The 26,784-nt window shown below is 36.5% G+C and overlaps 1 protein-coding gene across 2 annotated transcripts in view; it reads left to right on the forward strand.

The window, feature by feature from the left end:
• The window catches only part of LOC127214697 (histone demethylase UTY), a 141,183-nt gene that overhangs the window by 103,862 nt on the left and 10,537 nt on the right, over window positions 1–26,784 (forward strand). For both annotated transcript variants that reach the window (XM_051175000.1, XM_051175001.1), the window contains 6 exons: window positions 74–148; window positions 563–711; window positions 2,720–2,834; window positions 12,621–12,808; window positions 13,695–13,836; window positions 24,861–24,987. In XM_051175000.1, coding sequence (XP_051030957.1) covers window positions 74–148; window positions 563–711; window positions 2,720–2,834; window positions 12,621–12,808; window positions 13,695–13,836; window positions 24,861–24,987 — 796 coding nt within the window. The remainder of the gene's footprint in view (window positions 1–73; window positions 149–562; window positions 712–2,719; window positions 2,835–12,620; window positions 12,809–13,694; window positions 13,837–24,860; window positions 24,988–26,784) is intronic.

Consider the following 26,784-nt stretch of genomic DNA (forward strand, 5'->3'; position numbering starts at 1 on the left):
AGTAATTATAGGCGTTCATTTTCTTGTCTTAAAGATATGCATTCACATTTTATATTTTACTTTTTTTTTTTAGTTGTGGAAGAAAACGGAAAGGACCTTTTAAAACCATAAAGTGTGGGATTAACATTGATCTGTCTGATATCAAAAAGTAAGTCTCTTTACTCAGTACTATTTGTATGAATGGAAACAAAGAGAGTTTCTGTATTGGGAAATAAGTATTTTCCTGTTCCTTTTCATGTCTAGTAGTGTTATTTAAAACCATGTTATTTAAAAATAATTTTTATAGGTTGGTTATAGTCTTTTTTTTTTTTTAAACTGAAAAAGACCAAAGAATTAAGCTATAAACATTTAAAAGTAGGTAGTATATTATTCATTTTATTTTGCTAGGTTGTACATTGGTGGTATTTGTTTTTGGATATTTTTGTCTTTGTAAAAATTTATTACTACTAATTAGTACATATTATTAACTTTTTTCTGAGTAATCACGAAACATTTTAGGAACAAGCTAGTTAATTTTCATTAATATTAAAAAGTTTCACTGTAAATGTATTATTTATTTCAGGTGGAGGTTGCAGTTACATGAGCTGACTAAACTTCCTGCTTTTGTACGTGTTATATCAGCAGGAAATCTTCTAAGTCATGTTGGGTATACCATACTGGGAATGAATACAGTTCAACTATGTATGAAAGTTCCAGGGAGTAGAATACCAGGTAATATAACCAAACATTTTGTTTAGTTGAAATAAAAGAATTAATCACATTTGTGAAATACAGGTCTAATTTAATGCCCTTTATAGTTAATTAAAAGTGCTAAATTATTTTAATAACTTTTTTATCTTTGTAATGTCTATAATAGTTCTAACAATGGATCTCATATTATTGTTTTTTTTCCAATGTGTTTTAAATTGTTTCCTATGCCAGGAACAATATAGTTAGAAACTTTTAAATGTTGGGGTAGAGGTAGTAAGTCATTTATTTATTGCTTAAATTTATTCCTTAAATTTATCTCTTTCTTAAAATTTCTTAAAATTCTTCACTGTCCAGTCATACAGCTGTTCAGTCTGAAATAAACACACAGAGGCTTATAAACTGTTTGGCCTATTGCTCAGGCTTATTACTAACTAGCTCTTACAACTTATATTAATAATGCCATATGGCATGTTTCCTTTTCTCCAAAAAGGCATTCACATTTTGCTTTCTGTGTATCTAGCTGGCCTCTTGAAATCTGCCTTTCCTTTCCCCAGAATTCTTCCAGTCTGGTATCCCCATCTTTACTTCCTGCCTGGCTACTGGCCAGTCAGCATCTTATTAAACCAATATAAGTGACAAATTTTTACAGTGAATAAGAACATTATCCCATGTCAATACAGAGTTGTTTCTTTTAAATAGTGCTAAGCTTATGAATGTTTTACTTGGATGTATGTTTATGAATCATGTGACCTTGGGTGCTAGAAGAAGACATTGTAAGCCCTGGTGTGGAATTATAGATGCTAGTGAGCCTCCATGAGTATGTGTGAAATTGACCAGGGCTCTTTGGAAGAACAGCCAATACTTTTAACCTCTAAGACATCTTTCAAGTTCATATCTTTTAGAGTCTTTGAAAATAACTTTTGGAATGGAATGATGCTGCCAAATACAGCTGTGAACTTATAAGCATGTTTCATTGAGCACATGCTTGAGCTGCTTTTTAATTTATGTTTTTAGTTGTTTCATAATTATGTAGTTTTTTATTTTGTTGTTGTTCAAGGTTGGTTTTATTTTCACTTGGATGGCAATGTAATGTGTATAATGATTTTAATAAGGTAGCTCATTGTATTGTTATTCCAAAATGTTATGTTTTCTTTTGCCAGGAACAATATAACTAGAAAATTAAAAAATCTGCATGCAACCAGCTTTCAAATATAAACAAAAAAAAAAAAAACAAAAAAAAACTTTCCCTACACTTGTAATGTAGTTTTAGAATTTGAATAGGAAAATTAAATGCTGACAAAGTGATATAACTTCTTATTTTAAACCAGAGAGGATATGGAGTATATGAAAGAGATTAATAGTCCTATCTGACCTAAAATTCTGCATAGTGGAAGCTGGTCGAATGTCTGCTTCTGCTTCCAAAATGTTGAAATTGCAGGCATAAACTTCTCCTCCAGCTCTTGATTGTATGCATACATGGATGGGTTTTTGAGAAGTGAGTCCTGTGAGTCCAACTTGCTAGCCAAACACTTGGCCAACCAATTTATCTTCCTAGCCATTGACGAAATTTTATCTGAAGGATGGCTTTTGTTTTCAAGTTGAGGTGACTGCACTATAAGTGTTCCATCTGAGTCTATTTCTAAATATTTTAAATATTTTAGTGACCCTTTTAAGAAATAGACCACAACAAGATATCTGTAGCTAGTCAGAGTTGATCATAGAATTCCATCTTTGCACTGAATTATTTTAAGAAATATAATGTCTTTTACCATTGCCTCTATGGGTAGACAGTTGATGGATTCATATATGTTCATGCACATGCATGTGTTTGAGCTTACACACACACACACACACACACACACACACACACACACACACACACTATTCAGAGAGGTCTGCTTATAAGTTTGAAGATCTGAGTTTGGATGTCCAGAAAGCTTGTAAAAAGATAGGCAGGAGTGGCATCTCCCTATAATCCTGGCACTAAAATTACAGTATGGTTATGACTTTAATTTCCATTTTTTTACAGGTCACCAAGAAAATAACAACTTCTGTTCTGTTAACATAAATATTGGTCCAGGAGATTGTGAATGGTTTGTTGTTCCTGAAGATTATTGGGGTGTTCTGAATGACTTCTGTGAAAAGTATGTTTCATAAGTAAACGTTATTTTAAGATCAGTCAAAACAGGTGTGAAGATTAAAGAAAAACAAAAAACAGTTTTTTAGTGCAAGGGCCAATTTTTACTCTTGAACAGTTTTCATTAGGAACTTATGTGACATTACGGGAGATTTTACACAACCTTTAATCCCTTATAGGGCACTAATCCAAAGAAGTGATTTTACCAAAATTTAACTTGGTGAGCCAATGGATTTATTGGAGTTACTTAATAACAGTATGGATGAGGTGTTACATGGAGGAGGATGGTTTGAAAGAATGAAAGAGACCTAATTTTTTCCTCTGCAAGCAGTTATCAATTGGAAGAAGGTTTTGGTTTTGGAATGAACCTTGTGTCTTCTTTCCATCTTATCACTGACACCCTATCTGTCTTGGACTTGTCCAAGCCCTGTTTATGTAGCCACAGTGCCTATGTGAGTATTATTTAGAAAGGCTTGTTTCCTTAGAGCCCCTCAACTTTTTTTTTTTACATGTTGATTCCAGTTTACCCTCTCTCGGTCCCTCACTCCCTCCATCTCTCTATCCTTCCCTCCCTCCCTTTTACCTTCTCTGCCCCCTCACATGCACCCTGACCCTCCCATCCCCCAACCCCAATTCCACATGTAGGGCAATGCCATCCAGTTGGGATCATGTAGGTCTGACAGGTCATGTGAAGTAGGGACTAGGGCTTCTTTCCTGTCTCTAGGTTAAGGCAGTTATCCCTCCATGGGGGATGTACTCGCAAAGTCCTTTTGTGCACCAGGGATACATCCTGGCTGCACTGTCTGAGGTCCCTTAGACTGCTCAGTCCTTCTGGCTGAGACCCATGTTCAGGGGACCTGAGTCAGTCCCATGCTGGCTTCCCAGCTATCAGTCTGGAGGCCCATTAGCTCCTCCTTGTTCAGGTCAGCTGTCTGTATGTGTTTCTGCAACCTGGTCTTATCCTCTCCCTCTGCTTCTGAATTCTAGCTTGACTGAATGTTAGTTATGAATGTTTGCTTCTGTTTCCGACAGGTACTAGATGAGGGCTCCATGATGGTGGATAAGTTAGTTGTTGATCTCATTATCCAGGAAGGGCATTTATGGTAGTCTTTCCTCGGTTGCTCAAATTGATAGTTGGCAACAGTCTTGTAGGTCTCTAGAAATTTCTTTAGGTTCAGTTTTCTCTCCAAACCAATAATGGCTTCCTCTTTTATGTTCTCTCTCTCTCTCTCTCTCTCTCTCTCTCTCTCTCTCTCTCTCTCTCTCTCTCTCTCTCCCCTGTCTTCTATTCCTAACCAGGCTCAATCTTCCTGGTCACACATGTTTTCCTTTCCTCGCCCTCGCTTTCTCCTACTTCTCTGTCCATTCACTGCCCCCCCCCTCACATCCCCTGTGCTTGGGGGACTTGTCCCTTCCCAGTTCTGTGAGGGACTTTATATGAATCTCTTAGAATACACCACCTTGTATCCTAGTTCCTCTGGTGGTGTGAATTATTGGCTAGTATCCTTTGATCTAGGTCTAAAATCAATATATGAGTGAGTACATACCATGTTCCTCTTTATGTGACTGGGTTACCTTATTCAGGATGGTTTCTTCAAGTTCCATCCACTTGCCTGTGAAATTCAAGATTCCATTGTTTATTTCTGCAGAGTAGTATTCCATTGTATAGAGTGCCACATCTTCTTCATCCATTCTTCAGTTGAGAGGTATCTAGGTTGCTTCCAGGTTCTTGCTATTACAAATAGTGCTGCTATGAACATAGTTGAGCACATGTCTTTGTTGCATGGATGTGGATCATTTGGGTATATGCCTAAGAGGGGGATTGCCAGGTCCTGTGGTAAACTAATTCCCATTTTCCTGAGGAATCCCACACTGATCTCCATAATGGCTCTACAAGTTGTACTCCCTCCAGCAGTGGAGGAGTGTTCCCCTTTCTCCACATCCTCTCCAACATGAGTCATCACTGGTGTTTCTAATTTTAGCCATTCTGGCAGGAGTAAGATGGTATCTCAAAGTTGTTTTGATTTGTTTTTCCCTGAAAGCTAAGGATGTTGAGCACTTTCTTAAGTGTCTTTCAGCCTTTTTGATTTCCTCTATTGAGAATTCTTTCTTCAGTTCTGTACCCCATTTTTAATAGGGTTATTTGGTGTTTTGTTGACTAGTTTCTTGAGTTCTTTGTATATTTTGGAGATCAGCCCTTTGTCGGATATAGGATTGGTGAAGATCTTTTCCCAGTCTGTGGGCTGCCGTTTGGTCTTGTACACTGTTTCCTTTGCCGTATAGAAGCTTCTAAGTTTGAAGAGGTTCCATTTATTAATTATCGATCTCAGTGTCTGTTCCCCTGGAAAGTTAAGGGAGTGGTCTCCTATACCAATTTGTTCAAGAGTACCTCCTACTTTCTCTTCTAAGAGGTTCAGTGTGGCTGTATTTATGTTGAGGTCTTTGATCATTTGGACTTGAGTTTTGTGCATGGCGATAGACATGGGTCTATCTGCAGTCTTCTACACACCCTCATCCAATTGTGCCAGCACCATTTGTTGAAGATGCTGTCCTCCCCACATTGTATTCTTTTAGCTCTTTTGTTGAAAAACAGGTGTTCATAGGTTCATATCAGGATTTTCAATTTGATTCCATTGATCTACCTGTCTATTTTTGTGCTAATACCGGGCTGTTTACAGAAATATAGCCCTGTAGTAAAGCTTAAAGTCAGGGATGGTGATGGCTCCTGAGGTTCTTTTATGTACAGGGTTGTTTTGGCTGTCCTGTGTCTTTTGTTTTTCCACATATAGTTGATTATTATCCTTTAAAGGTAGTGAAGAATTGTGCTGGGGTTTTAATGGGGATTGCATTAAATCCATAGATTGCTTTTGGCAAGATTACCATTTTTATTATATATATCCTACCTATCCAAGAACATGAGAGATCTTTCCATTCTCTGGTCTCTTCTTTAATTTCTTTCTTTAAAGCCACAAAGTTCTTATTATAGAGCTCTTTCAGTTGTTTGGTAAGTGCTAACCCAAGATACTTTATGTTGTTTGTGGCTATTGTAAACGGTGATGTTTCACTGATTTCTCTCTCGGCCTCTTTTTCATCTGAAAAAAGTAGGGCTACTGATTTTTTTTTTTTTTTTTTTTTTTTTGAGTTTATCTTTTATCCTTCTAGTTTGCTGAAGTTGTTTATCAGCTGTAGGAGTTTCCTGGTAGAGTTTATTGGGTTGCCTATGTAAACTATCATATCATCTGCAAATAGAGACAGTTTGACTTCTTCCTTTCCAATTTGGATGCCCTTGATCTCCTTTTGTTGTCTTCTATCTTTAGCTAGAACTTCAACTACAATACTGAGGTATGGAGAGGGAGGGCAGCCATGTCTTGTTTATGATTTTGGAGGAATTATGTTACGCTTCTCTCCATTCAGTTTGATGTTGGCTGTTGGTTTGCTGTATATTGCTCTTATTATGTTTAGGTATGTTCCTGTTATCCGTGATCTCTCCAAGACCTTTATCATGAAAGGATGTTGAATTTTGTTGAAGGCTTTTTCAGCGTCTAGGGAGATGATCATGTGGTTTTTCTTTTTCAGTTTGTTTATATGGTGGATCACGTTGATAGATTTTCGTATGTTAAATCATCCCTGCAACCCAGGGATGAAGCCTACTTGGTCATGGTGGATGATTTCTCTGATGTATTCTTGAATTCGGTTTGCCAGTATTTTATTGAGTATTTTTGCATCGATGTTCGTCAGGGATATTGGTTTGTAGTTTTCTTTCTTAGTTATGTCTTTGTGAGGCTTGGGTACCAACGTGATTGTGGCCTCATAAAAAGAGTTGTGTGGAACAATTTGAGGATTCTTGGTAATAGTTCTTCCTTGAATTTCTGGTAGAATTCTGCAGTGAAGCCATCTGGCCCTGGGCTTTTTTTGGTAGGAAGGCTTTCGATGACTACTTCTATTTCATTGTGGTTTATCGGTCTATTTAACTTGTTTGTGTCTGTTCTTGATTTAATTTTGGTAAGTGATTGTTATCCAGAAATTTGTTCATTTCCTTTGAATTTTCAAATTTTGTGGAGTACAGGTTTTCAAAGTATGACCTGAAAGTTGTCTGGATTTCCTTGTGTTTGTTGTTGATTTTGTTAATTTGCATGTTATCTCTCTGCTTTTTTGTTATTTTGGGTAAAGGTTTGCCTATCCTGTTGATTTTTCTCGAAAAATCAATTCTTTGTTGCATTGGTTTTTTTTTTTTTTGTATTGTTTTCCTGGTTTCTGTTTTATTGATTTCAGCCTTCAAATTGGTTGTTTCCTGTCATCTACTCCTCTGCAGTGAGTTTGCTTCTTTTTGTTCTAGTGCTGTTAATTCTCTAATGTGACTATATCCTGTTTTCTTCATATGGGCACTTAGTTTATTGAACTTCCCTTGTAACACTGTTTTCAAGGTGTCCCATAAGTTCGGGTATGTTGTGTCCTCTTTCTCGTTAATTTTAGAAAGTCCTTGATTTCTTTCTTTATTTCTCCTTTGATCCAGGTGTGGTGCAATTGCACATTGATCAGTTTACATGAGTTTTCAGGTTTTTGTGATTTGTGGTGTTGTTCAATTCTAACTTTATAAAGTATGGTGGTCTGATAATTTACAGGGGGCTATTCCAATTTTTTTTTGTTGTTTTGTTTTGTTTTTTTGTATCTTTTTAGCTTTGTTATATTGCTGAGGATGTGTTCGATTTTAGATAGGGTTCTATGTGGAGCTGAGAAGGTGGTATATTCTTTTGTGATTAAACAGAATATTCTATAAATGTCTGTTATACCCAATTGGATCATAACTTCTGTTAGTTCCTTTGTTTCTTTGTTAAGCTTATGTCTGGTGGACCGTCTAGTGTTGAGAGTGGAGTATTGAAATCTCCCATTATAAGTACCTCTGGTTTTTTGTGTGATTTGAGTTTTATTAATGTTTCTTTTATGAGTTTGCATGTCTTTGTATTTGGGGTGTAGATGTTCAAATTGAGACTTCTTGATGTATTTCTCCTGTGTTGAATAAGAAATAACCTTCTTTGTCTATTTTGATTAATTTTAGGTTAAGGGCTAATTTGTTAGTATATGTATTGCCACACCCTCTTATTTCTTGTTTCTATTTGATTGGAAAGTTTTTTCCAAACCCTTAATTCTGAGGTAGTGTCTGTCTTTGAATTTGAGGTGTGTTACTGGTATGCTGCAAAAGGATGGATTCTGTCTTTGTATCCATTCTTTAGTGTCTTTTTATAGGTACATTGAGACCATTAATATTGAGGTATAGTAATGACCATTGATTGTTAATTCTTGTTTGTTTTGGATTTGCTCTTGGTGGTGATTTTGTGTGTGGATTTTCCGGTTGGTTGTTGTGGTTGTAGTTTATTTCTTTGGATTGGAGTTTTCCTTCTAGAACTTTTTGTAATGCTGGATTAGTTGATGTGCATTGTGAATTTGGTTTTATAATGAAATATCTTGGTTTCTCAATTGATAGTGATTAAAAGGTTTGCTGAATACAGTAGTCTGGATTTGCATCCATGATCTCTTATTGTTGGCAGAATATCCAGGAACTTCAGTGTTTCTCTGGAGAAGTAAGGTTTAATTTTGAATGTTTGCCTTTAAACGTTACTTGGCTTTTTACTTTGCAGCTCTTAATATTTTTTCTTTATTCTGTATGTTAGGTGCTTTTTATTATTTGGTGAGGGGACTGTATTTGTTGTTCTGTAAGCTTTTTGTACTTTCATTGGCATGTCTTTCTTTTGGTTGAGGTAGTTATTTTCTGCACCTTTGAGTTGGATTTTTTCACTTTCTATATCTATTATTCTTAGGTTTGGCCTTTTCCCTGTGTCCCTGTTGGGAGCCAGCCTTGAGTCACATCCTCTTGCAGAATTACTTACACCTTAAAACTCTAATTGAGCCTTATCTTGGTAAAACAGAAAACTGCTTAAAAAAAAAAAAAAAAGGCAGTCTGTTCCATTCAACCCAGGAACTGAGATGGACCATGACACCAGGAACTGAGATAAGCAGACATTTATGGCCTGGGACAATACCAGAGCCCCAGAGTCAGCACAGCTACCCTTCCCCATTTCCTCCCTGCTTTGCTTTAAAAACCGGTCTTTGTGCCTAATAAAGTGAGACATTGACAAGCATTGCATAGTCTCATTCCTTCTTTCCCTCCCATTATTTTCAGGTTCTAGCCCACCTCTGCCCCCGAATTACTAGGCCCCGCTGGTCGGGGCATGTCCCATATTTCCTGGATATTTTGTGTCAGGGATTTGTTCGACTTAAGATTTTCTTTGGTTGATGATTCTATTTATCCTAGTATATCTTCAGTGCCTGAGATTCTGTCTTCCATCTCTGTATTCATTTGGCTGTGTGCATCTGTAGTTACTGATTGCTTGCCTAACATTTCTATTTCCAGCATTCCCTGAGACTGTGGTTTTTTTTTTTTTTTTTTTTTTTTTCGTTTTGTTTTTCTCCTATTCAGCTTTCAAACCTTGCACTGTTTGAATCATTTCTCTTAATGTTTGATTTATCTTTTCCTCCTTTCCTTGAATTTTTTCTTCTTTTACTTTAAGGGATATTTCGTTTCCTCTGTTATCCTCCTGAAGTTGTTTTTAGTGTCATTCTCTTCTGCTTCATCTGTGTTGGGATGGTCAGTTCTTGCTGGTGTAAAGTCCATAGACTATGGTGGTGTCATATTGATCTGTTGTTGACTGTATTCTTACACTGTTGTCTTCCCATCTCTTCTTCCAGTGCCTACTGGTAGGGTTTCTCCCTCTTCTGGTGGGTAAGAGACCAATGTTCTCTTCCAGTGGGTACAAGCAGTTCCAATAGTCCGATGGCTCACCTACTTAAGTGGGTAGTGGAGGGATTCCTCCTTTGGTTGGAGGTGGTACCAGGATGCTGGCAGCCTCCGGGAATGGCTGGACTTCTAGAGCATACTCCCCTACATGTAGTCTTCAGTCCTCAGGATGCTCCGAGCTGGGTGCCGGAAGTCAGTTCAGAGACAGGCTCACACTTACCCCTTCCAGTGGTTGGAGGTAGGATCAGGATACTTGTGGTCTCTAGGTGGGCCAGACCACTAGGGTGGGCTCCCCTGCGTGTAGTCCTTAGTCCTCAGGCTCTACTTAAAATTCTTATGCCTCTTTTCCCTAAGCCTTGAGTAGGGAGCGATTTGAAAGAGGCATTCCATTTTTGGACCAAGTGATCCAAAGTTTCTTATTCTGTTGCTAAATTGTGTTTCTAGTATTTTTTTCCATATACTGCAGGAGAAATTTTCTCTGATGATGGCTGAGTGTAGTAGAATGTTGATAGGAGTTATTTGTTTGGATTTCCCCACACATGCATTTTTGTGCATGGTTCTATCTCACTCAGACAGTGCTTGGTTACTCCTACATTTTTTGTGCCTCTATTACACTAATAAATCTTGCTGGCAGGTCACCATTGTATAGGCCCCAGGGTTTAGCTTAGTTGATGTTTAACTTTGTCCTGTATTCTTTATCCTTCTGGTTCCATTTTCTTCATGCATTTATTTGTTGAGAGACATATGTCGTTGCCAATTTTTGGTTGTCATGAAGAGTACCAATGCAAATGATCTGATGGTAGATCGTAGAGTCTTTAGGGTATATGTTTAAGAGAAGTATAGCTAGATCTTTCTGAGGAATTGACAAATATTTCCATAATGACTATAAAAGTTTTCATTTCAATCCTTGGCAACATGCTGCTGTTTTATTTTTCTTAGCTATTCTGATTGATGTAGGATGAAATTACAAACTAATTTTGATTTGTATTTCCCTGATGGCTAAGGATGTTTAACATTCCTCTTCAGTGTTCTAAGCCATTGAGTTTCCTCTATTGAGAATTCTCTGATTTTAATTGGGTTAGTTTTTTCTTGATATATTTCTCTTTGTAGTTTTTTAGGCCAGGAGTAGAGACTGAGAGGGCTTTAAGAAAGAGCTAAGGAATCCTGTTCACACTTAATGGCAGGGTTTCTAGGGAGTTTGAAGTGGTGGGAAAGGGGATCCTGTAAGTAGGTTAGTAGGGGAAAGAATTATCTGAAAAGGCAGTGATGAAAGAACCAGGAAGACCCTGGGCCTGAAGCAAGGGTTAGAGTTTCATTGAATGAGGTTTAACAGGGAGTAGAGGACCTGTAAGTGGTTTGTTACTGGATTGAGGGTGACATTGGAGACATCATAATGGAGAATGCTAATTGTGGTTCACTTGAGTCCCTTGGGTTTCCTGTGTAGAAATTGGTTTTATATATCATAGACTCAGTCTAAGGAATGGGGTTGGCTAGAGTTGGGCTGTATATGTGACTGTCCACAGAAAAGAGGAAGGATAGCTAGTTTAACACCAGGGTTTTGTGGAAATCCCATTGTCAGGAATGGAACCTCTATAAGCAATCTGCTACCGGGCTGAAATGAAACTAGAGAGATTTGTAAGGAGGCGGTTAAGGAGAATAATGACCACCTACCTGAGTTCCAGTGCAGTGTTGCTACTGAATTCTTAAAATGTTTGTAGGCATAGGTACGCTACAGCAGGATGGGAGGAAGGAGCATAAAAGTGGGAGGAAAGAACACTGCAAGCAGGGATTGGTATCAGACTGGAGAGATTTCAATTAAGAACAAGAAGGAAAGTGGGTCCTTGAATCCAGGTCCAGGGTAACCTATAGAAAGTGTTTCTCAAGTTTTACATTGCAATAAAAATTATAAGAAAAATATTTTCAAATTTTCTTTAACTTAATAGTGACACCGATGATGGTATTACAAGTATTTATGGATGTTCATATCTTGTTTCTTATAATGGTAATGCTTTGGATAGTTTCCTTCAATTTCATTTAAGACAATGAGAAATAGACTTTTGGTCCATTTTTTTTTTTTGATAATAATTTATTATAACTGTAGGGAAAGTTTTTAATTTATCTGGAGGTTCTGTTTCTCATATCTTCCTTTATGATTATAGTTAATGAGTCTGTTCAAAGATTTACATAGTCCATAGTTAATGAGTCTATTCAAAGAATTACATAGTACTTATGGTCAATATATGTTTAACCGTTAAAGTTGAAACTTTTAGTATTTTTCCTGGCCAAACTCTACCCTCCCTCTTCACCCACCTTTACATATTCCTTCTCTGTGAAACAAAGAATATTATAAAATAAGAAACTTCACAAACACACAAAAATGAAAATCAAAAAAGGCAGGCAAAAGACAAATAAACAAATAAACAAAGCCAAAACAAAGAAAACAAAACAGCTCACCAAAATACCATTTAATTACTTAGTTAAATTATTTATTTCCACTTGTCTTCTCAGCCCTGAGATCTATTCTGACATGGGTCTATGTGGGCCCTGTGCATGTAGCCAAGGTATCCGTAAGTTGTATCAGTTCTATTGTGAATGAAAGACATTGTTTTCTTGGATTCATCAATCCCCTTTGGCTCTTAAAAATCTTTATACCTTCTTTTCTACATGGATCTCTGGGCTTTGATGATGACATCTCATTTAGGAATAAGTCTCTCACTAGCTACCCATTGTCTTGTAGGTGTCACTGTTAATGTTTAACATTGTGTTTCACAAAAGCGAATTTAAGTCTTTATATAAATAAGTAATCTATTGTAGCTCTTTTGCTTTACAGTCTAACATTTTAATGAAATATTATAGCATTTAAAACTTTGAGATTACTGTTGCCTTCCATAAGTCTTTAAATATTAGAGTATTTAATATTAATACTAGAATAATATTACACTATTAAATTTAATATTTAATAATAGACTATTTAAATATTTGACTATTCCCCTCCTCCAGAAATAATTTGAATTTCCTGATGAGTTCTTGGTGGCCAAACCTTGAAGATCTTTATGAAGCAAATGTTCCTGTATATAGGTTTATTCAGCGACCTGGAGATTTGGTCTGGATAAATGCAGGCACTGTCCATTGGGTTCAGGCTATTGGGTGGTGTAACAACATTGCCTGGAATGTTGGTCCACTTACAGGTATTTAAGATGCACACCAATGTTGGTTTTTATTTTATAGCTCAATTCTCTACATGTTTTGTTTTGTGTAAGCAGAAAGCTCAGTTAAAGTAAGAAAGGAATACTTATTATACAGAATAATTCAAACCTAACAAGTGGCATTCCAATAAAAGATTTGAGCAAAGTAGTGTATTTCTTTCTGTATACATTAGTATGTATGCCCATTTGATTTGTAGTTCTTTGCTTCATTTTCATATCGCTCTTTAGAGTTTGCTAAAACATTGGCAGTTATTCTTCATAATTTTTTAAAGATTATTTGTTTTATGTATATGAGAGTTTGGCTTGGTTGTATTATTTGATGTGTTCTTTGTACCACCAAATGTTGGAATGTTAGATTTTTTGGAACTGCAGTTCCAGACAGTTTAGGCCTGTCTTGTGGGCAGTGGGAATTGAAGCTTGGTTCCTCTGCAAGATAAACAAATGCTCTTAACCACTGAGCTGTCTCTCCAGCCCCTCTTCTTTAGAATTCTTATTTCATGTAATACAGGAAACCTTAGTATGTGTAACTTTAATATAAAATAAAGTCTGGCCTTCAGCACCAGAAGGACCTAAACTGGAGATATACTCTATATCTTTGTTATTTACACTATTATTTTTAACTCTTTGGGCCCTAATTCATCATTTACTATATGTAGACTATTTGAAAGGGTTAATTTAAAAAAATGTAAAAATAACTTTATAATACCTTAAGATTATTACATGATAGATCTTTTTGAAACTATCATCAGTATATTAAACGTAATTTACCATGCCTTTAGATTTTTCAGAATTCTTGCACTTACAAGATAAGATATGATAATAGGTGTTCTAATTCTACTTTATAACAGTCTCTTTTTTGTCTTTCTAGCTTTTCAGTATAAATTGGCAGTTGAACGTTATGAATGGAACAAATTGCAAAGTGTCAAGTCAGTAGTACCCATGGTTCATCTTTCATGGAATATGGCACGAAATATCAAAGTCTCAGATCCAAAGCTTTTTGAAATGATTAAGTAAGTACTTAATTGTTCCCAAGTTACATTCATTTATCTTGGGACAAGATATGCCATATAACATATGTGTAACTCAGAGGACAACTTGCATTTTGCTTACTTAATTATACTTCATGGATAGTTTTAATTGAGCCTAGCCATTCTGACAGGTATAAGATGTAATCTCAAATTTGTTTTAATTTTTATTTGGCTGTGCCTAAGGGTGTTGAGTGATTCTTTAAATCTATCTCAACCATTTGAGATTCAGAATTTTCTCTTTAGATCTATACTCCATTTTCGTTGGATTATTTGGTTTTGTTTTGTTTTTTATTTTTGTCTTTCTTTTACCCTCCTGGTTTTTTGAGACATGGTTTTTCTGTGTATCTTTGGAGTCTGTTATGGAATTCATTGTGTACACTGCCTGCCTCTGCCTCCTGAGTGCTAGTATTAAACCACTGCCCAGAGATTATTTGATATTTGTTGTCTAGTTTCTTAAATTCTTTATATATTTTGGAGATCACCCTCTGTCAGATGTGGCATTGTTGTAGATCTTTCCCCATTCTGTTGGCTACTGTTTTGTCTTGTTAATTTGTCCTTTGCTTTTCAGTTTCAGGAGGTCCCATTTATTAATTGTTGATCTCAGTGTCTGTGCCACTGGTGTTATGTTCAGGAAATGGCTCTTGTACCAATTCATTCAAGGCCACCACCCACTTTCTCTTCTAAGAGATTCATTGTGGTTGGATTTATGTTGAGGTCTTTGATCCACTTGGAATAGAGTTTTATGCATGGCAATAGTTATTTATCTATTTGCATTCTTCTAAATACAGATATCCAGCTTGACCTGTACCATTTGTTGAAGATGCTTTTTTACCCCATTATATAATTTTGGCTTCTTTTTCAAAAATCAAGTGTCCATAGGAGTGTAGATTTGTATCTATTCCATTGATCCACCTTTCTGATTTGTGCCAATATGAAGCTGTCTTCATTACCATAGCTCTATCGTAGCATTTGTAGTCAGAAGATCCTTTATTGTACAGGATTATTTTATTCACGGGTTTTTAGTTTTCTTGTTGTTTCAAAGTCTGTGAAGAATTGTGTATTAAATCTGTAGATTGCTTTGACATGATGGCCATTTTTACTATGCTAATGCTACCATTCCTTGAGCATGGGAGATCTTTCTATCTTCTGAAATTTTCTCTAATTTCTTTCTTCAAAGATTTGAAATTCTTGGCTTATAGGTTTTTTAGTTGTTTGGTTAAGGTTACACCAAGATATTTTATATTATTTGTGGTTACTGTGAAGGGTGTTGTTTCCCTGATTTGTCATTTTGCATTTGCTACTCGTTTGTTTGTTTGTTTTTGAGTAAATCTTGCATTCAACCACTTGATTTGTTTATCGGGTGTAGGAGTTCCCTGGTAGAGTTTATTGGGTCACTTATGTAAACTGTCATATCATCTGCAAATAGAGACAGTTTGACTTCTTCCTTTCCAATTTGTATCCCTTTCATATCCTCCTGTTGTTGTCTTATTGCTTTAGCTGTAGCCAAAGTACAATATTGAAGATATGGAGAGAGTGGATAACCTTGTCTAGTTCCTGATTTTAGTGAAAATGTTTGAGTCTCTCTCACTTCATGTTGACAATGGCTTGATGTATATTGCTTTTTTATCTTTAGGTATGTTTCTTGTATTTCCAAGACCTTCCTCTGTCCATGAAGGGATGTTCGGTCTCCACGAACACCTTTTCTTCATCTAATGAGATAATAATGTGATTTTTTTTCTCTTGGTTTGTTTATATGTTAGATTACATTGACAGATTTTCTTATTTTGAACCATTTCTGCATCTCAAGGATGAAGCCTGCTTGATTATGGTGCAGCATCTTTTTGTTTGCCAGTGTTTTCTTGCATATTTATGTGTCTATGTCATGAAAGAAATTAATCTGTAATTAACAATCTTTGTTTTGTCTGTGTGTTTTGGGTATCAGGATGACTGTGGCCTCGTAAAAATATTTGACAATGTTACTTCTCTTCTGTTTCGTGGAATAAGTTAAGGTATTAGCTCTTCTTTGAAATTCTGGTTCAATTCTGTGTTAAAACTGTCCAGCTCTGGGCTGTTTTGGTTGGAGGACTTTTAATGACTGCTTAGGAGTTATAGGTCTATTTTAATTGTTTATGTGGTGTTGATTTAATTTTGGTAAATGGTATCTATCACGAAATTTGTGCATTTCTTTTAGATTTCCAACTTTTGTGGAGTACAGGTTTTTGAAGTATGACCTAATGATTCTGTATATTTTCTCAGTGTCTAGTGCTATGTCTCTCTTTTCATTTCTAGTCTTATTACTTTGGATATTCTCTCTATGCAATTTCATAAGTTTGGGTAAGGGTTGTTTATCTTTTTGGTTTTCTCATGGAACCAACTCTTTGTTTCATTGATTCTTTTTATTGTTCTCTTTGTTTTTATTTTGTTGACTTCAGCTTTCAGTTTGATTATTTGCTACCATCCACTCTCCTTGTGCTCGTTTGTTTCTTTCTGTTCTGGAGTTTTCAACTGTGATGTTAAGTGAATCTCTCCACTAAATGAAGGCATTTAGTGCTAAATAACTTTTCTCTTAAACTGTTTTCATAGTGTCCCGTAAGTTTGGGTATGTTGTGCATTCGTTTTCATTGAATTCTAAGAAATCTCAATTTCTTCTTGACCTAGTGGTAATTCAGTTGAGAATTTAAAGTTTCCACAAGTTGGTTGACTTTCTGTAGTTTCTGTTGTTGAGATCCAGTGTTAATCCACTATGGTCTGATAAAATACAGGGGAATACTTCCCCCCTATTTTTGTGTGTGTATTTTAAGATTTGCTTTGTGACCAAGTATATGGGTATGTTTGGAGAATGTTCCATGAAGTGCTGAGAAGAGGTATATTCTGTTTTGTTTTGGTGAAATGTTTTGTTGATATTTAAGTCCATTTGAGTAATAATATCTGTTAACTGCATTATTTCTCTGTTTAGCTTTTGTCTACATGACCCATCTGTTGGTGAGAATAGGGTGTTTAAGTTTTCCAGTATTAGTACGTGGAGTTTGGTGATTTACACTCTAGTAATGTTTGTTTTACAAATGTGGGTCGCTTGTATGTGGGCGTTAATATTCAGAGTTGAGATTTCATCTTGATGGATTGTCCTTTCAAGAATATGAAATAACCTTCTCCATCTCTTTTGATTAATTTTGGTTTGAAGTATGTTTTGTTAGATATTAGGATCACTACAGGATTTTTAGGTATATTTGATTGGAAAATCATTTTCCAACCCTTTATTCTGAGTTAATGGCTGTCTTTGGTGTTGCACTTTCTCTCTTGACAGGGAGTTTTAACTTGTTTTGTTCACTAAGAATTCTATTGATATGAAATGACTTGGTAATATACAGACTTGACATTTTTATGAGAATACACATTAAATGTTTAGCTATTGAAGACAAATATGAAATTTAGTCTACAGAGTAATGATAGCAATCAGTATTGATGACATGCTCAAAATTTGCTAAGGGTGATGGCTTTAGTATATTCTGGCTCAAAGAAAACAGCTTGATGCACTGAATATGGGTATCACACTGAAAATAATGCATGCACTGCATTAAGTAAAATCATACTGTTACACATTTTATAACTAAAATAGTACACTCTGTTTAAATGTCTGTTCCCAGTATGCTTTTAAAATGCCCAGGTGAAACATCTCTGTGCATTCCCAGAACTTCATAGAAGTCCACCATGTTTTAACAGATAGTTGGAACGAATTTGCATACACATAATAGGGAAGACAGGTAATCTGTCTCCTCTAAGCTCTACTATAGTTGTGCTGGTGGTAGTGGCTCCTCACTCTTTCCTTTTTTCCTTTGAATTACTTGATATTTTTTTTCTTGGTGATGTCCCATCATTTTGGAAGATTGGTGTCATTTTTATTGATTTCTCTTTCTTTAATACTGTATAAATATGTTGTATTTTCTTTACCTTACCTTTAGACCCTGTTATTTCTTTGACTTGACCTAATTAGTGATACTTTCTACTTTATTTAAACATTTTATCATGTAGTGTATAATAAATGGAGTTCTCTATATTCCCAGTCTAGTCTTCAGCTTTGATCTGTGTGCCTCTTCCATCCCCTGGTATGGTGCTCATATGTCTGACTTTCATTGGGTTTCTCACTTGATTGGCTTTACCAACATTTATGGTGGTGGTACTTCTGCTGGTGCTGGTGTTGGTGGTTCTGGTGCAGGTGGTTGCTAGTGCCTGTGTGTGCATGTGTGTTGGGTTTTTCTTTTTTCTTGCTTCTAGCATATTTGCATCCCTTTCTTGATATAATAGATTTTGCTGAATCTCATACAGTCATCCATTCCTTGACTTACTTCATCTCTTGTTTGATGGAGTTGAAATTCTTTGTTACCAATGCAAATATTTTTGTATCATTAGAGTCAGCAATTAAAGAGATGTTGTCTTTAAAGGAAACACATTGCCCCTGTTCCCCATATAAGTTTACAATTCACAATTTTCTTATGTTTTGGTCTTGTTAGTGAACTACCTTATCTTAAGGGCTAAATCTTTAATAGAATGCAGGCAGGAGAAAACTTTAACAACATTTTCACCAATCTAAAGCAGTTATACTCTACAATTAAAATGAAGCCAAAAATGTAGATATAGTGCACACACAGATAAACCTCTAGAACATACTAAGTAGAAGTGTCCAGACACAACAGATCACATGTTGTGGCTGTACCTGTTTACTAGCCCTGGAAAGTTGGCTAGATTTCTTTCTTGTTGAATGAATCTTAGGTCCAATTAGAGAGGTGTTGGTTGCTGCCAAAAGTAATTATACCACTACTCCATCCTTAGGGTTTTCATGCCATGTTGATGATAACCTCCATAATATTCCCCATTCATGTCATTTTCTATTAAATTTTCTTTCCCCTTCCTTATCTTCTTTATTCTGTTTACAAACCTAGTTTCAGTAATAACTTCATGTTACAAATTTACATATGAAGATTTTGAGCCAGGACCCACAGATTTTTGTGGCATTTATAGATTATTTACCTTCAGTTTCATTTTTTTTCTTTTTTTTTTTAAAAAGATTTGTTTTTAATTTTTGTTATGTGTATTCATGTGTGACTTGTGTGAAGACAGATCCACCTGGAATTGCAGTAACAGGTGGATGTGACCTGCCCAATGCAGGGGAACTGAACTCCTATGTAAGAGCAGTATATGCTCTCAATCATTGATCCATCTCCTTAGCCCAGTTTCATTTTTCTTTACAGCTAAATAGGATTCCATTTTCTATATATTTTTATTATCCATTCATCTGTTGAAGAATATGTAACTTGTTCTATTTCTTGGCTGTTGTGAATTTGGTAAGAGTTAACACTGCTGAACAACTATCTGTGAGCCAGGCTGTTGAATCCTTTGAGTATATATCAAGGAGTGAGATGAGTGATTCGTATGATATGTTTATGTTTAGCTTCATGAGAATTTTCCATTATTTCTGGAGGCATACCAGTTTGCAGTTCCACCAAGAGTCTCACATGCTTTTCAGCATTTGTTGTACAACTTCACCATTTTTACTGGAGTAGATATAAATCCCAAAATTGTTTTTAATTTTCCTTTTATTCATTGTTAAAAATTATGGCTATTTTTTTGAGACCATAGCCATTTTTATTTCTTCTTGAGAAGAGTGTATTGAGTCATTTTGATTTTTTTGTGTATTTTTTGGTATTAATCATTTGTCAGATCTATAGTTGGCCATGATTTTCTTTTACTCCATGAGGTTTCTCTTCTCTTGATTCTTTTGTTAGCTATAATAATTTTTGTTTGTTTTGTTTTCTGAGGTCTTATTTTTCAAATGCTGGCCTTAATTCCTGGGAACATGGAATTAAAATTTTGTTTTAATTCACTTTTTCTGTTTCCTGTTTTGTTTTGTTTTTCTTTTGTTTTGTCTTTACTTTTTATTTCATGGTAATGTTGGTTGCATTGAAGGAGTTTACATGTCTTGTTTCTATTTCTTTTAAAGTATTCTGAAGTTTTGCCACAAACACATCTGGGACTGGTTTGTTTGTTTGTTCAGTAAGCTTTTCTTTACTGCCTAAATTTTCTTATCTGTTATGACTGTTTAGTTTGTTGCTCTATTCTTTGTTTTAATGTTGGCTTGAATCTAAAAATTTCAGGTTTTACAGCTTAATGGAGTATATGTGTTTTAAAGTATTTCATTCTAAAAATCTGGGGGTTTTTTTGTTTTTGTTTTTTTTCCCCCATGTGTGTGTTCTTTTGGGAAGTTGATGATTTTATCTTCCCAAAGAGTAAGGAATTGGTTCTTTGTGTTTTCTTTGTTTGTAATTCCTTTATTTCTGCTCTGACTTTTTTCACCTTTTTATTAATTTTTAAAAATTTACTTTATGTACCAACAAGTTTCCTCTCCTTTCATTCCCTTCCTCCCTTCCTTTTCATCCCCCCTTCCCTATCTGTTCCTCAGAAAGGGTAAGGCCTCCCAGGGGAGTCAACAAAGCATAACATACCAAATTGAGGTTGGACATGGTCCTCCCCCCTGCATCCCTCCATCCCTATGGGGGGATGCCTTGCTTATACTTGATTCAGGGGCCAGGAGAGCTTGTCCCACCCCAAACCCCCTATAGGGACTTCAGAAAGCCAGCTCATGCACTTGGGCCAGGTCCTGGTCCCACTGCTGGGGGCTGCACAAACAAAGCTATACAACTCTCACCTAGATGCAGAGGGTATAGGTTGGTTCCAGCGCCTGAGCTCTCAGTGTTATGCCCAAGTTGTGGAACCCCCAAAACATGACCACCACAGAGCCCCAGGTATTGGTAAAATCAATCACTCAGGGGTTTATTGAGAGCAAATTAAAGTTTGGGCTGTCCAACAGCACTTCTACACAAAAGGTAGGAGGAGTAGCCAGCAGGAGAGAAGGCTTTTTAAGGAACTATATGCCTTGGTGCTATCTACTCAGGGTACAGGGGTGAGTCTTTGGTTGATAGACCCTGGGTTAAGCAAGCATTGGGAAATTTCCACCCTAACATCTGGTGACCTGTTAGGGCATCTGGTGCCTGTTAGTCTTGTGTCAGGCTGACTCAGCAAGAAGTGGGGGCTCTGAAGTAATTTTTAGCCATTTGCTGTTTTCCTTGGCCTGGGTTTGTGGTTCTATGAGTGGTCTTTGAAAGTGACGCCTAGCCTAAAATATAGCATTAGTTCTGCCTGGTCTCACACCAAGAGCTTGGGTCAAAAGTCTCTGGGTTTCTCCATCATGATCTTGACCCCTTCCCTACTTGCTCATATAATCCCTTCTCCCTCTCTTCAGCTGCTGAGCCCAGTGCTTGGCGGTGTGGATCTCTTCATCTGCTCTCATCAGTTACTGGGTGAAGATTTTATCATGACAGTTGGGATAGTCACTGATCTTTATTACAGTGGAAGGCCTGTTCAGGCATCCTCTCCACTTCAGTTGGGGTCATCCTTGCAGATTCCTGGGAGTTTCCCTGGCAACAGGTTTATCCATAACCCTGTAATGGCCCCTAGGAATCTCATCTATTTCCCTTTCCCAGGGTGATTATGTGTCGTTCTTAGGGTCCTTCTTGTTACTTGCTCCTGGGGTTGTGAATATGTGTTTTTGTGACCGGGTTACCTCAGGCCAGAAACTCAGGATGGTTTCTTCAAGTTCCATCTATTTGCCAGCGAATTTCTGTAAAGTAGTATTCCATTGTGTAGATGTGCCACATCTTCTTTACCCATTCTTCAGTTGAGGGGCATCTAGGTTGCTTCCAGGTTCTTGCTATTACAAATAATGCTGCTATGAACTTTTGTTATTTCTTAACAACTTTTGTTGTACTTCTGTTTTTCTAAATTCCTGAACTGCAATGTAAGTTGTAAATTTCTAGAACTCTTTTTGTGAGTCCCAGAGCTTTAAATTTTTAAAAAAAATTTCTTTTATCTTTTGATATTATGATTTTATCACCCCCCAAGCTCTTATATAATCCCCCTTGCTCTCCCTCAGATTCTTGGCTGCTTTTTCATTAATTAGTGTTGGTGTGTGTATGATATTCCTAAATACATAATACTTCCTTAATAATGTTATTTATATGTATGTTTTTAGGGATGACTACTGGTATTGCATAATCTATTGGTGTTTTCTTCCTTTGGGAAGACTTTCCTTTTCTCTCAGCATTTCTTAGATGCCTATAGTTCTTTGTATAGAATTGGAACCTCCAGAGCTTTCTACCATAAGCTTTATCATATTTAGTTTTGGCATCTTTGTTCATTCATCTCATACTTAGGTAGTTAGTTATATTGGTGAGATGTTATGGGTGTAGCTTTTGACTTTACTAGGAAACACAGCCTTTTAGCAAACTTTCCATTTGACTGTCTTACAAAAGAGTTGATTTTTGGAAGTGGGCTTTGAAACCTGGATTCCATAACACCAGAAGTTCTTTTTTGCTGCAGACTGCTCAGCGGACCACTGGTCTGCTGGGAGACCTAACTCGGCTACTCAGGTCAGGAGTGAATTTGGCATGACAGACAGACTCAAACTCAAGAGAGGTTTGCTACTGCTGCGAATCTTTACTTCAGAGCATCAGAATATATAGGTCATTTTAAGGAACAAACTCTCTGGCAGGAGTCCAAAAGATTACAATCTTGCTCAGAAATCATTAGATAATGGGAACATGAGAACATTAGACTTAGACTTCACAGGAAGAGAAAATTCTATTCTATGCCTGTCTGTGGTCAGCTTGCCAGACATCTGGTTTTTGCTAGTTTCGATGTTTATCATGCAGCCCTGCATCTCTACCACAAGTCTTGACTTATAATTTTTAGTATTTCTTCTTTGGTTCTGGGGTGGCCTAAAATATTATATTTAAGATGATCATGACAAGGAATTTTCTGATTATTTCTAAATATCAAAAACTTATATACTTGCCACCTCAACTGCCATTGCTGTTCTTCAGAGAGGGCACACATGGTGCTCGAGCTCTCCTGATTCTTTCCCAGATAGATAACGTATTGAACTTAACTCATTTTCCATTCACCATCACCCATGTAATTAGGTTCTTTATCATAAACACCTGTCCAAGGGAGTGGAGCATCTGTGGGACTGTAAATGGATGAGCCTCTATATCTGGGAGGCTGCTACCAGGAACCCTTAATCAATATTTCTTGGGGATTGTTTATTTGCCTGACTGTTAATCACTTTTTTTGTAAATCCTCCATTTCTAATTGCACTTTGTCTTTCTTCAGTTTCTCTCTTATTTCTAAATTTTCCCTCTATTTCTAACTCAAGTTTTTGCATAACATCTATAATCTTCACAAATGATTCATTAGAACTTTGAAGCAATTGTAACAGCAACTGCTGCAGGCTATGATTCCAAAGGCTAATAAAGGAACACAGATTCATGCACTCATGAATCCAACACCCGAGCCAAGGAGGAAGATATTAAACGCCTTCTTCTGGGATTATGCCAGGGACCCCCAGGAGGCCTAACCACTGTGTGTTGTGAACCTCAGGACAGGCAGCCATTCAAGCTCCTTATGCTCCACTGGAGTGGGTGTGGCACTTTTTATTATCTATTTTATGTGTATTTGTACCTGGTAAAACAAGCGGAGCTGGGAATAGAACCCAAGTTGTCTTCAGTGCCCTTAATTACGGATTCATCTCCTTAGCACGCCCATATTTCCTTTCCAATTAAATTTAAAAAAAGTGTGTGTGTGTGTGTGTGTGTGTGTGTGTGTGTGTGTGATTTGCCTGTGTGTCTAGTGTCTATGCCCAACATGTGAGCAGTGTCTTTGATGGCCAGAAGAGGGAATAGGGTCCCCAATATTAGAGTTGCAATGGTGAGCTGCCTTCTGGGTCCTTTGAAAGTACAACCAGTCCTTTTAAGTACTGAGATTTTTTTTTAACTTTAAGTCTCTGTCCCAGAGATTTAGTACCAGTTTTTTTTCTTTAAAATCTTTGATGCATTCATATTTCAGTAATAGTTTGTTGAAACTCCATAGGTTTTTGTACTTACTGGTGATTGGATTTTGTGATAGTCTAGTATTCTACATGAAAGTATTGTTTTATTTTAAAGATTGGTTTAGTGTATCAGAATGAGCTATGTTTTAGAAAGTTTACATGGCCTGCTTCAAAGAATGTATATTCTTTAGTATTTGGGTAGAATATTCTGCAGGTATATGTTAAGTCCATTTGATGTAGGATGCCATTTAATTGAAAGGTTTTTCTCCTCTGTATACAGATTACTCATTTGTTGGAGAAAGTACATTATCTACCATTATTGGTTTGGAGTTAATCTGCGTTTTTACTTTCAGTAGCAAGTTTTTTTTTTGTTGTTGTTGTTGTTTTTTGTTTTTGTTTTGTTTTTTTTTTATTAAAATTGAGTGCAAACTTTTGGTGAATATGTGTTTAGGATTGTAATATCTTCTTGGTTGGTTAGTTCCTTGATTATAATTGGTGTCTTTATCTCTTTTGCTTAGTTTTAATTTCAAGTTTCTATTTCCAGATATTAGAATAGCAAGGTTTGCCTGCTTCTTGGCCCCATTTAATTAGAAAACTATTTACTTATTTTCAGTTGGTTGGTCCCTATATGTAAAGCTGAGTTGTTTTGTAGATGAAACTAGCAGAAAAATATAAAAATTGTTTCCTAAGCAATTCAACTAGTATGTTTGGCTATTATTTGAAGTCTTCATTGAGAGGTGTTCATTGCCTTTACTTCATCTAAGTGCTGATACAGAGGGCTGGACTAGCACCAAGGTTACATGTTTTGGTCCCAGGTCTAGAGATTGGGAATGGCATATGTAGGGCTCCCAGACTGGCCTGGTTAACTGGATGTAGGGCTAGAGATAAGTCTGAGGATCTGAAAGAATAGAAATTGGGTAGCATCAGGCAGGCTTACTGTAATATGGCTGGAACCTAGGATGTATGGCTGGGCTGGGCCTGGAGGTTGGCTTTGGTACAGGAGGGTGGGGAAGCTAAAATTACTAATACTCACTATTTAATTCCTCTTTTAAAATGTTTCCTAATATAGATATTGTCTCCTGAAAATTCTAAAGCAATGTCAGACTTTGAGAGAAGCTCTTGTTGCAGCAGGAAAAGAGGTTCTATGGCATGGGCGGATAAACGGTGAACCCGCCCCTTACTGTAGTATCTGTGAGGTAAGTGACTTTTCTTAATGATTGTTGTTTTCTTGTGGATTCTTTGAAGTTATAGGTTCATTGATTTACTTGCATTTTGAGATATAGTCTCATGTAGCCTACAGTGACTTTAAACTCTGTAAGGTCTTATCTTTACGTTACAGCTACAGGAATAGTAATTGTTAGCATTATCTGGGTTAGTTTCTCAAGTCTATAAGTGCTCAATCTTTATAAAATATAAATTTATACTTTTTTATTAAATAGTTATTTTACATTCTTATCTAAATAACACCTAGCCAGATGATAACTATCTAAAAAGTAATACATACTAAAACCATACAAACAGAAAAGATTTAGTGTAGTACAAAAAGTTACTAAGCCCTTTATAGTGGGTAGCATTCCTGGTACAGAATTTTGGTGTTAAATTCTAGAATTTTTGAGTTCTAACAGGAAGAAATATGAGTAATTCTTTACTGAACTAATGTAATAGATATGTAATAGATTTTAGTCACAACACCAACACATGGCCAGAAATGTGGTACAAGAAACACCATTTACATAGAATGAATGAGTCTGGAATTTGCTTCCCGGCAGTAGGAAAAAAGGAAGTTTCATTTTATCAGAAGACAAATTATGAACAACGAACTATTGCACTAATATATATGACTGATGGAAATTCAGCTAGACAAAATAGACATACTGATCAATACTGTGGAGAGATGGTTTTTCTAATTTACATAGAAGTGCATGCTTTACAGTATTCAAATTTCATTGAGCATCCAATTCAATTTCATCAGCTAACAGTGGATTCTTATTTATTAAAATTAATTTTATTTAAATTAAAAACAATCTTATTTTATAAATCAATCCCAGTTCCTTCCCCTCCTCTCATTCTTCCCACTGACCCTTCCACCCCCCATACCACCTCCATCTATTTCCAAGGGCATGGCTTCCCACGGGGAATCATTAAAGACTTTCACAATATTTGCAGTATGACCTAGACTCTCCCCTCTGTATCTATGCTGAGAGAGTATCCCTCCTTAGGAAATGTGTTCCCAAAGTCCATTAGTAACCTAGGGATACAAACTGGTTCCAAGCCAGAGTCCCCATAGATTGCCCAGGCCTGAGACCCTTGTTCAGGGTGTCTGAGTCAGTCCAATGCTGGATTCCCAGCTGTCAATCTGGGGGCCCAATAGCTCCTCCTTGTTCAGGTCAGCTGTCTCTGTGGGTTTCTGTAGCCTGGTCTTGTCCTTTCCTTCTGCGTCTGGATTCTAGTTTGGCTCAGTGTTTAGCTATGGGTGTCTGCTTCTGTTTCCATCAGCTACTAGATGAGGGCTCTATGATGGTGGATAAGTTAGTCATCAATCTCATTATCAGGGAAGGGCATTTAAGGTAGTCTTTTCCACTGTTGCTCAAATTCTTAGTGGTGTTTTATGTGTGATTTGAGATTTAGTACTGTTTCTTTTATGAATGGGGATGCCATTGTATTTGGGGCATGGATGTTAATCTTGATAGATTTTTCCTGTGATACATATGAAATGACCTTCTTCATGTCTTTTGATTGATTTGTGTTTGAAGTCTAATTCTTTTTTATTTTTATTTTTCAATTCGATCCAACTTCAACCGCCCTCCCTACTTCTCTTTCTTCCACACTCACATGCAACCCCCACCCTCCTCTCCTACCTCCCCACCCTCCACTCCACATGTAGGCTGATACTATCCAGGAGGGGTCATCTAAATCTGTGAAGTCATTTGAAGTAGGGACTAGAACTTCTCTACTGTCTCTAGGTTAAGGGAGTATCCCTCCATGGAGGATGT

This window comes from Phodopus roborovskii, unplaced genomic scaffold, assembly GCF_943737965.1.
Source record: "Phodopus roborovskii unplaced genomic scaffold, PHOROB, whole genome shotgun sequence".
NCBI classification, from domain to species: Eukaryota; Metazoa; Chordata; class Mammalia; order Rodentia; family Cricetidae; genus Phodopus; species Phodopus roborovskii.